The 12,091-nt window shown below is 43.3% G+C and overlaps 1 protein-coding gene across 2 annotated transcripts in view; it reads left to right on the top strand.

The window, feature by feature from the left end:
* The window catches only part of ADCY8 (adenylate cyclase 8), a 387,999-nt gene that overhangs the window by 199,430 nt on the left and 176,478 nt on the right, over positions 1-12,091 (top strand). For both annotated transcript variants that reach the window (XM_040354976.1, XM_040354977.1), the window contains exons 6-7: positions 5,874-6,032; positions 8,125-8,395. In XM_040354976.1, the coding sequence (XP_040210910.1) occupies positions 5,874-6,032; positions 8,125-8,395 (430 nt within the window). The remainder of the gene's footprint in view (positions 1-5,873; positions 6,033-8,124; positions 8,396-12,091) is intronic.

Raw genomic sequence — 12,091 nt, 5'->3', positions numbered from 1 at the left:
GGCAATATCCCACATGTGTGATTTGAACACTGTTTACATATGGGGGCGCGACTTCCGTATGCGTTTTTTTTCCTGCGCGAGCTCGAGGGGATTGGGGCGTTTTACATTTTTAATTTTTTTTATTATTTATTTTATTTATTTTTACATTATTAAGTTGTGTTTCAAAAAAATGTGATCACTTTTATTGCTGTTACAAGGAATGTAAACATCCCTTGTGACAGTAATAGGTGGGGACAGGTACACTTTATGGAGGGATCGGGGGGTCTAAAAGATCCCAAATCCCTCCTTTATACTTCAAAGTTAACAGATCGCCTGAAAATGGCGATTCTGAATAGTGCCATTGGCAGCCGAGTAAACCGGAACTGACGTTGCTTCTGTGTTTACATTCAGGAGACTGGAATGAAGCCATTTCCGCATTCTTTCCAGTCTGTGACAAGGCGCCGGAAGTGCCGGATTGCGGATCGGGTCTCCTGGTGGGACGGGTACTTTGTGATGGATCAAACTGTTGGTTTTTGATCTGGATTTTTTTTTTTTACTTTAACTTGCTGCTGCCTATTTGCACTTTAATAAAGAGCGAGACGGACTGAATTATTGGATTTCCAAGTAATTCGTGCAGACGTCCTTGGAAATACTGGAGAGTTGATAAGCCTTATTTTATAACATTAGGTTACTTTACTAAACCTAAAAGTGAAGAAAAATTAAAAATATTGGGGCAGATCGTCAGAGCGAGTACGCCGGCGTATCTACTGATATGCCGGCGTACTTTCAAATTACCCGCGTCGTATCTTTGGTTTGAATCCTCAAACCAAGATACGACGGCATCTGGGTTAGATCTGACAGGTGTACGTCCTCGTACGCCTTTGGATCTAAGAAGCAAAACTTCGGCATCCGCTGGGTGGCGTTCACGTCGTTTTCTGCGTCGGGTATGCAAATTAGCTATTTCCGACGATCCACGAACGTACGAGCGGCGGGCGCATTTTTTTACGGCGTCTTTAGTCGGCTTTTTCTGGTGTAGAGTTAAAGCTGGTATTTCGTTGCGTATAGTTAGACCTGCCATGTTAAGTATGGCCATCGTTCCCGCGTTTATTTCAAATTTTTTATTTTTTTTTTTGCTTAAGTCGTCCGTGAATCGGGATGGACGTAATTCACATCTAAGTTAAAAAAAATGACGTCGTTGCGACCTCATTTAGCTCAATGCACGGCGGGAAATTTAGAAACGGAGCATGCGCAGTTCATTGGGCGGGGGGACGCGCTTCATTTAAATGCAACACGCCCCCAATCGCCGATTTGTATTCCGCCGCCAGAGATAAACTACGCTGCTGTAACTTACGCCGCAAATTCTTTGGGGATTCGAACCGGCCAAAAGTAAGTTACAGCGGCGTAGCGTATCTCTGTTACGCTGCGCCCATCTATTTCTATGTGGATCTGCCCCTTTGAGTTGTCACCGGACAACCAGGGATTTTCCTTACTTTGGAGGGATTTCATCTCGCTTTTTTTTGTAGCTATGAGACAGAAAGTAAGGGGAAATCTGCTAGACATGTGCAATTTGTTTGGTTCCGAATTAGCTTTCAATTGAATTTAGACAAATTCATTTTTTCCGAAATATCTGAATTATATATTCGGAATATTAAATTCATTAATATTAATATTCGGAAATTCAGGAATTTGGAAATTCGAAAATCAAAAAATTTGGAAATTCAGAAATCCAAAAATTTGAATGAAAATCTGAAAAATTCTAAAGAACGAAAACACGAAAATTCGAAAATCTGAAATAATAACTAACTAATAATAACTTAACTATTACTAACTATTAAATTATAGATATTGGAATTTCCTTTCAAATTTGGCTGTTAGTGAACAAAACTAATACAAATTTATCCAAAGATATGAATTATTTGTAATAACGAATGCCGAATCTAAACAAATGGAACGTAACGAATTAATGATAATAAAAAACAACAATAATAATAATAATAAAAACGTATTATTATTATGTATTATTATTTCATTCTGTTCTATTTGTTTAGATGCGGCATTTGTAATTTTTGAGAATTCGTAACTTTAGATAAATTTGTATTCATTACGTTCACTAACAGCCAAATTTGAAAGAAAATTCCAATACCTATATTTAATAGTTAGTTATTATTAGTTATTAGTTAGTTATTATTTAGAAATGTTGGACTTTCCGATTTTCGTTCCTTCATATTTTCATATTTTCCTTTCTTATTTTCAGATTTTCAAATTGTTGAATTTTTTTGAAATTTACCGAATTCTCAAATTTCAGAATTCCGAATTTTTGAATTACATAATTTCAAAAAATTTAGAGCCAGATTCACCAAAGAGATACGCCGTTGTATCTCTGTTTCTATCTATGCGACTGATTCATAGAATCAGTTACGCATAGATATCCATAAGATCCGACAGGTGTAATTGTTTTAAACTGTCGGATCTTAGGATGCAGTACCGCGGCCGCCGCTGGGGGGAGTTTGTGTCGTAAACCAGCGTCGGGTATGCAAATTAGGAGTTACGGCGATTCCCGACGGATTTTCGCGTTCGCTACGCCGCTGCTAGTCTAGTTTCCCGTCGCAAAGTTAGTCGTCGTTTGACCTGCCCTAACTTTACTCAGCAATCGTATTGCTGTTTAAAGTATGGCCGTCGTTCCCGCGTCGAAATTTTAAATTTAACGTCGTTTGCGTAACACTTCCGGGAATACGGAAGTACGCTACGCGCGTCGCCGTTCGAAAAAATGACGTCACGGCGCGCAAAGCACGGCGGGAATTGCGAAACTGAGCATGCGCAGTAGGTCCGGCGCGGGAGCGCGCCTAAATTAAATGGCACACGCCCATTTGAATTGGCCCGCCTTGCCCCGGAGGCCGCCGGCGTAGGTTTTCTTTTTAAGTGCTCTGTGAATCAGGCACTTGCGATGAAAATATGCGGCGGTGTAACGTATCTACGATACGTTACGCCACCGCTCACCTACGTGAATCTGGCCCCATATTTCTGAATTTACGAATCCTGAATTTTCGAATTTTGAAAACGAACACATTTTTCGACAGTGCACATGTCTAAAATCTGCCCAAAGGGACTGATATCAAAAAAGGAAACTGGCAGGGGTTATAACCCTCCTTTATTCTATTCAAAATAAAAAAAAGTTTTAGCTTTAGTTCTACTTTAAAGTAATAAACCCAAAAGAAAACATGTATTATAGTTTTTTCGGGTCATTCATTATGATCGCAACTTGTAAATTAGAAAATTCGTAAATTAGAAAATTCGTAAATTAGAAAATTCGTAAATTTTAACATTTTTCTAAATTCGTGAATTAGAAAATTTGTAAATTAGAAAATTCATAAATTAGAAAATTGGAAAATTCTAAAATCCGAAAATTAGAAAATAAGAAAGAAAATCTGAAAATTTGAAAGAACCATAATCTGAAAATTCTAAATAATAACTAACTAAATAACTAATAAAATCGAACTATAAAATTAGGGGTATTGGAATTTCCTTTCAAATTTGGCTGTTAGTGAACGTAACGAATACGAATTTATCAGAAGTAACAATCCGTACGCCTGTTGGATCTTACCCAAATGCCGTCGTATCTTGGTTTGAGGATTCAAACTAAAGATACGACGCGGGAAATTTGAAAATACGCCAGCGTATCAGTAGATACGCCGGCGTATTTCATCTGTGAATCTGGCCCATAGCGCCTACAAAATAGGGGATAGTTTTATGGCATTTTTATTATTAATTTTTTTACTAGTAATGGCGGCGGTCAGCGATTTTTATCGTGACTGTGACTTTTTGGAGGACACATCAGACACTTTTGGCGCTATTTTGGGACCATTCACATTTACACAGCAATCAGTGCTATAAAAATGAATTGATTACTGTGTAAATGTTAATGCAGTGAATAGGTTAACCAGTAGGGGGCGCTGAAGGGGTTAAGTGTGTTTTATGGAGGTGGTCTAACTGTAGGGGGGATGGGCTACGTGTGACACGACACTGATCACCGCTTCCGATTACAGGGAACTGTGATCAGTGTGCTGTCACTAGGAAGTATGGGGAAATGCCTTGTTTACATCAGCATTTCCCCGTTCTTCCTCTCTGTGAGACGATCGCGGGACTCCCGGCGGACATCGAGGCCACGGGACCCGCGGTCACACTCACGGAGCTCAGGGCAGGCGCGCGTGTGCCTTAAAGGCGACGTATACTGTATATACGTTTGTAGCGCTACCCCCTCAGGAGCCGCTGGTTGTTGTTGGGATTGGCATATTAAGTTACCTCTTACCGTTGTCTAGGGGTGAAGGTGATGAGCAGATTAGTGAGCGAATGTCCAGACAATAAATAAAGGTTTTCTGAATGCTTTATTCTCGGCCCAACATGACCAACATCAACATGAGGTAGAGAGGAAAGGTTGATGAAGCAATAGAGAACTTTGCAGTATCAGGCCTGGATATGAAGCGAGCAATCCTGCTCTCAGTAGTAATAAACGCAGTTCGTCGCCACTCTAGCCAGAGTGGGTGAAGTGCCCCCGGACAAACTCCTGCCATGAGTTTGGCAGCCGAAGTGCTACTTTAAGGTTGCTGGGAGGTCTCTGCCACAGACCTGGCTCTAGGGACCTCTGCCACAGGCCTAGTACTTGGATGAGCTGAATGGATTGAGCGAATCCTCCCAGTAGATTAAGTCAGGGTCACCGGGTGACAGTTGAAGTGTACCTGTTAATGTCCCGGTCACCAGATCCCTGATGGTTCGTTCAAGCCCCTCAGATAACCTGCCTCAGGGTTCTCCTTGAGCCAATCCCCCACCGTTCAGCACATAGCTTGGGATCTCTTCAATAGAGCCGGGGACCCAGCAAGTCGCTGGGGCCCCTTTCAGCAAAGTGGAACTCCGCGTAGCATGCGACCCCGGCCTGGTAGGCCATATCGCCGGGGTCTGTTGGATGCGCACACCCTAAAGGTGGGTGCCGCACCTGGAACCTGGAACCCGCGAAGAACCAACAAAAATGGCGTCTGCCACAGATATACTCTCCCCAGCATGCCCCGCAAGGGAAAACCCCTCTAATTGGCTGCTGGGGAAAAGCGGCTCTGCCAGAACCCCTCTAGCGCCAACTGTCGCCCAGGGTTGGGATCGACACCCCTGGAGCGCAGACTGACCTACAGGACAGTTCAGGGATGACAGCAGCCCAGATTTAGCAAATTATGAATGGGAGCAAAATAACTCTCCCATTCCCCACTAACTTAAGCGTAGTGCCCATACTGAAAGTAAGGGGGGCACTACACGTTGATCTGCTCAGCCGTGCCATTCTACTGATGTATATAGTTGTGCAGCGGTCGGCAAGGGGTTAATTTTTACCACTGGCAGTGAGATCATATGTGTAGAAAGGCCTATTTTTTCTATGGTAGTGATTTATTACTAAAACTAGAGAGTGCAAAATCTGGTGCAGCTGTGCATGGTAGCCAATCAGCTTCTAACTTCATCTTGTTCAATTCAACTTTGCAAAAAAAAATCCTGGAAGATGATTGGTTTCTATGCAGAGCTGCACCAGATTTTGCACTCTCCAGTTTTAGAATATCAACCCCCAAGTCTGAAGCCAAGTCCATGGAAAGGAGAAGACCCTTGGTGCACCACTGCTTCTTAAAGTAGACAATATTTAGAGCGTTGAAGGTATTATCCCTCACTAGTTTAATACAAGTGATCCCAACCTGATCAAGGCCCACAGGAGATGGTAGAAATTGAAGTAATTTGTTTGCCGAGATTTCAGCAAAAAAAATCGTAGTATCTACATTTGTTGAGCGTATTTATGAACTGATAAAATGAACAAGACCAAAATACTGTATGAAGAGGTTCTACAGTAATGTTTACCTTTTAACACGCAGGTATGTGAGATCACGGACCAAACATGACATTGACATGAGGATTGGAATACATTCTGGCTCGGTGCTGTGCGGAGTGCTGGGACTTAGGAAGTGGCAGTTTGACGTGTGGTCGTGGGATGTGGATATCGCCAACAAACTGGAGTCTGGAGGAATCCCAGGGTAAGAGATGCATTTTTTTTTTTTTAGGATAACTGATCAGGCAATGCCTCAACACTTCTTGTTAGGGTCAATTCTTGCCCACTCCCTCCCATGCCTCATATGTTCCTACTGGCCTATATCTATAATTGGTTGCATGTCTGGCCAATAGAAATGTGTGGGAGAATAGAGTGGACAGGAAAACTCCATTATTACCAGGCAGTGCTGAAGCATTGCCCAATCACAGCCAGTGGCATTCATGCACTGTGGGGGCAGATTTATTTTAAGATGATGGAACGGATGGTAATGGGATGTGGATATCTCCAATTAGCTGAAGTCAGAAGAAATCCCAGGATAATAAATGCATTTTAAAGGAACTGATTGGGCAAAGCTTTGGCAGTGTGGTTGTATTGAAGCTTGCCTGTTTCTTCCAACCTTACTATACATTCCTGTTGGTCCATAACTACAATGTGCTCTCACAGCAGCCAATAGGAAGGAGGCAGTAAGGGACAGTTAAGTTTAGGAATTAATAGTTGTGTGTTGAGTTATTTTGAGGAGACAGAAAATTTACACTGTTATACAAGCTGTACACTCACTACTTTACAAATGTGAGGGGTGTACTCACTTTGTAAGATACTGTAAGTGTGATGATCAGTGGGAAGAATGCACCTTATACTTGTGGTCACCAGGAAGAAGTACCCCATTACAGATATCTAAAAAAGATCAATGGTGTCAGTGGGAACTTATCTGAGAGGCAGAAACTGCTCATTGCTCAAGGAACACTTAGCAACCTCTGGAGCAGGGGTCTCAAACTGGCGGCCCTCGAGCTGTTGCAGAAATACAAGTCCCATCATGCCTCTGCCTGTGGGAGTCATGCTTTCTTGATCATACATCACGGGACACAGAGCCTTAATTACTTAATGGGTTATGTAGTCACCACAGGTGATTGGACACTGGACACTTAAAATTGAGTTCCTCCCCTATATAACCCCCTCCCAAATGGAGAGTATCTCAGTTTTTTCGCTAGTGTTAAGGTCTAGTTATGAGGTTTTCTTTAATAAAACCCTTTGTAAACCTGAAGGTTGGCACCACTTGCCCGCCGTGATGGGTGAAAGCTGGAACTACTTTTGGTAGCTTTCCCGTGGCCTGGATCTGGTAAGAAGAAGATCATTTTTTATTTATGTATTATCTTCTTGGAGTAGGATGTCTTTCCTGGTTTTCACCACTGGAGGGAGTAAGTGCAATCTGGTGTTTTCTTACATAGCCATCCAGGACATGCTCAGTGAAGTCGGTCAAATACAAACACCATTCACCTCCTTCCGCTGCAGGCTCTGCCACAAACGCATACAGGGATCCACAAAGTAATCACTCCCCCCTCTTCCTCGTCTCTCCTGGGTGCCGCCATGACAGCTTTTAACAGTCAGCCTTCCAATGCCTCATGATAATTGTAGTTCTGCAACAGATGGAGGGCCACCAGTTTGAGACCCCTGCTCTAGAGGAACCCTAGCATTCCATGGAACCCTGGTTGGGAAACACTGTTCTAGAGGGATCCTGCAGGTATGGCACATACATACTTGCATTGGTCCAAGCTGGTCTTATGTAACTATGTAAAAATTGCCATAACTAGAATTCATGGTATATTTGTAAGATGGTCCATGGGAAGAATGCTCCTTAAACTTGTGGTCATCAGGAAGAATTACTCCCTTCAATGGTGACAGTGGGAACTAATCTGAGAAGCAGAAATTGCTCATTGATTAAGGAACCTCTAGCAACCTCTGGAGGAATCCTAGGGTCCCATGGAACCCTGGTTGAGGAACCCTGTTCTTGAGCGATCCAACAGGTATGGCACATACATACATACATACATACATACATACATACATACATTGGTCCAAGCTGCACCAATGTAATTATTTAAAAATGTTAATACCTAGAATTCAGCTTTAAGTAATCTTTTTCTACTTGGTTTGACAAATTTTATAATTTGGGTTCATATATGGCAATACAAATTCCCCAATAATTAAACACTGCGAAATAACAGAAGACTGTCGGAAATTGACATTTGGTGCAGTCATACATGCTTTGGTGTCTGAAATGTATTTCCTTTGTTTTAAAGGAGAATTCACATATCAAAAGCTTCTCTTGATTGCCTTAATGGAGATTACAACGTCGAAGAAGGCCACGGCAAAGAAAGGAACGAGTTTTTACGGAAACATAATATTGAAACCTACTTGATCAAACAACCGGAGGAGAACTTGTTAACCCTGCCAGAAGACATTGTGAAAGAGTCCGTGAGCCCGGCGGATCGGAGGAACAGCGGGGCCACGTTCACAGAGGGGTCCTGGAGCCCGGAACTCCCTTTTGATAACATTGTCGGCAAACAGAATGTAAGTTCAACTTTTCTGTAATGTCAAACGGCATAAGCCATGCTTGAGTGAAGCTCTGTAATGGGAGCCTCAGAGGAACTGAATCCATCTTTAACCTTTTCTCTAACACGAAACGTCAAATCATTATGTAAACCCTCCCGAGGACAGAATTAACCTACAGAATTTATCAACAGAAATGCCAGAAGTAGCTAACATACCAAAACGGAATGCCCGCCAATTTGAATGATCAATCAGATATATTTATAAAGTGTAACCCCCACCTTTATGAGAATATGTACAATTCTGATGAAGGACAATGACTTACTTCATTGTTTAAAGGGTATTATTTACCTGTTTATGCTCTGTTCAGCCTATACAGAGGTGTTTTCTGTGCTTGGTGTGAAATGTTCACGTTCTTGTTGCCGTTGGGTCTTTCTGCAGTTATCCATGGGAGACTGTGGAATGTTCATACAGTAACAACATTCTGTAGCCTCAAAAATAACATTTAGATGCTACCTTCTGTGCAAAATGGATCCTTCAAGAGCATATGCAAGCTTAAAGTGTATATAAAGCCAAAACTTTAGCATAGGGAAGGGTCAAAAGCCCTGTCCAGGTTTTTATCTCCATCTGTGTCCCCATTGGGGAGATTCGCCTGCTTTATTTAGGTGGCTATTGCCCCTGGGGCTGAAATTAAAGTACCGTATATACTCGAGTATAAGCCGAGTTTTTCAGCACAGTTTTTATGCTGAAAAATCACCCTCTCTGCTTATACTCGAGTCAGCGCTGTGTTGGTAGCCATTGCCGGGTGTACTGCGCATGCGCGAGCACTTCCACGTCCATGAGAACGTCTTTCTTGCTGTGTGTGAAGGGGGATTATTGTGCGTTGAACGAAGGACGTGCTCACGCATGCGCAATACACCCGGCAACGGTCGCCATCTACAGTAAAAACCGCGGGAGTAGGTGGGAGAAGTTGGTAAAACATGGAGGTATGTGAGGCTGCAGATGGGCACAGTAAAGCCTCGTACACACGATCAGTTCATCCGATGAGAACGGTCTGATGCACCGTTGTCATCGGTTAACCAATGAAGCTGACTGATGGTCCGTCGCGCCTACACACCATCGGTTAAAAAACTGATCGTGTCAGAACACGGTGATGTAAAACACAACGACGTGCTGAAAAAAATGAAGTTCAATGCTTCCAAGCATGCGTCGACTTGATTCTGAGCATGCGTGGATTTTTAACCGATGGTTGTGCCTACTAATGATCGTTTTTTTCCCATCGGTTAGGAATCCATCGGTTAAATTTAAAGCAAGTTGTTTTTATTTTTAATGGATGGTTAAATAACCTATGGGGCCCACACACGATCGGTTTTGACCGATAAAAATGGTCCATCAGACCGCTGTCCTCTGGTTAACCTATCGTGTGTACAAGGCCTAAGAGCTGCAAATGGGCACAGTAAGGGATGCAAATGGACACAGGAAGGGCTGCAAATGGGCACAGTGAGGATGCAAATGAACACAGGGCGTAAATGGGCACAGTGAGGATGCAAATGGACACAGGGCGCAAATGGGCACAGTAAAGGCTGCAAATGGGCACAGTAAGGGCATAAATGGGCACAGTTAGGGCTTAAATGGGCACAGCAAGGGGCATTGTTGACCCTCTTTCCACTTAAAGTAGCTGCTGCATTTCCCACCCTAGGCTTATACCCGAGTCAATAAGCTTTCCCAGTTTTTTGTGGTAAAATTAGGTGCCTCAGCTTATATTTGGGTCGGCTTATACTCGAGTATATACGGTATATGTGAAGATCATGATATGAAACCCAAACACTTTTTAGAAATGTCAAATAATAAAGAATTACTGTAATTTTTTTTAAAGAAGTCATCTTTTTTAACTGTAATTCAGTGGTCACGTGACCAAGGCCATTCTACCCATCAACTTACTAGGTCTGGGGGGGGGGGGGCTGCATTGGTAGAGGGCGGGCAGTGGCATAACATAAGGGATTTAAGAAGAATTTATTATCATTCTACATTAAAAATTATAAAATGAATCATAGCTGTATCCCCAGCACATAAAAACACCCCATATTTCACATAAAACATCAACACAGTTAATAGAGTAGACTCCCATAAATATGGTTTATCTCAAAACTCTTCCAGAATTCAAGAGCTATAAGAACCGGAGAAAGAAGCAATTTTTTAGGCTGGAGGTGCTGGAGTCAATGCTCCTTAAGGCCTTATTCAGACATTGCGTTGTGGAAAGGGGAGTTTCCCTCTGCAAATCGCTTCATTGGGCTGCCCAATGCGCGTTTGTCGCCAAAAAGAAGCTCCTGCTCCTTCTCAGGTGACAACCTTGGCACAATTTTTAAACTTATGTTTTGCCATGGGATTCTGCCATGCGACAACCGCATCAGAATGGCACCACATTTGAGGTACCATCAGGAATAACAGCACCAAATCGCTCATCACGCATTTTGCTGCAATTTGGAATCGCAGGCAGAATCCTGGTGTTTCCACCTGCAATTCCAAATCACCTAATGTGAACGGGGGCCTAACTGCCTACCAGTAGGCAGCAGTCCAAACAAAGCATTACCAAGGTAATAACCATCCTTTATGGTACTGTGGGCTCTCTAGAGACATCTACTTCTCCCCTATTCCTCAATACCAGAAAGATCCACCCCCGTAATCATTTTTGTTTTTTTATCACCCTCTGTAAGGCATTTTTATCATGGACTATGCACAACCATTGCCACAAAGAGATGTAATAAGTCAACACTCACTCAATGGCAACCTTGTAGAAGCCGAGGAGGTCCCGCTTTGAAAATCTGGCCTTCGTCAGCTTTCTTGGTTGGTAAATGCAATCTCTGATTAGCTCTACCCACCAGGTAAAATACATGCCCTGTCCATGACAAGTCCTTCATAAGAGTTGTCCCTGGGAAATTGGAACTCCTGTACCCTCTCTACCTCCATTCCACCAATCACAACATAACCAGTTCCCCTATTTCTCCTAAAATCTATTTTGAATTCCTTAGTCTTAGCCTCGTTTGAAGTGCTTCCAAAGGTTTTACTTTTTTTTTACCTTAAAGCCGAAATTTTTTTTATCAAAAGCCAGCAGCTACAAATACTGCAGCTGCTGACTTTTAATATTAGGACACTTACCTGTCCTGGAGTCCAGCGCCGTCGGCGGCAGAGGACGAGCGATGGCTCGTCACTCTGCTGCCCCCACCGCCATCCAGCATTGCGGCTTTACTGCCCGGTTCTCTACGGCGCATGCGCGAGTCATGTGCACCGTGCTCACTGGTCCCCGCCGTGTTCTGGGAGCCGTGTGTTTCCCAGAACACAACGGGGGGCGGGATCTGACGTCCTGCCCGCAGTCTACCCGCAGACTGTGTGGCCGGAAGTGGGTGCAAATACCTGTCTTTGGACAGGTATCTGCACCCCCCTCCCCCCTGAACGGTGTCAAACATGACACCGGAGGGGAGGGAGGGTTCTGATGAGCAGAAGTTCCACTTTAGGGTGGAGCTCTGCTTTAACACATTTCTTGGATCAAGGCATAAAACGTTTTGCCATTTGCTGTGCCCCCTCCCCCCGTCCCTCCCAAATACATACCTGAGTCCTGTATCTATCCAGCACTGTGCCTGTCTGCCCCGGTCTTCTCTCCTCTCCCTCCACTCTCACAGGCTTGGCTGAGAGAAGCAGAAACTCTTGGCTCCTGCTGCT

Source organism: Rana temporaria, chromosome 5 (assembly GCF_905171775.1).
Source record: "Rana temporaria chromosome 5, aRanTem1.1, whole genome shotgun sequence".
NCBI lineage: Eukaryota > Metazoa > Chordata > Amphibia > Anura > Ranidae > Rana > Rana temporaria.
The sequence above is the reverse complement of the archived record's forward strand: the minus strand, read 5'-3'. Positions and strand labels throughout refer to the sequence as shown.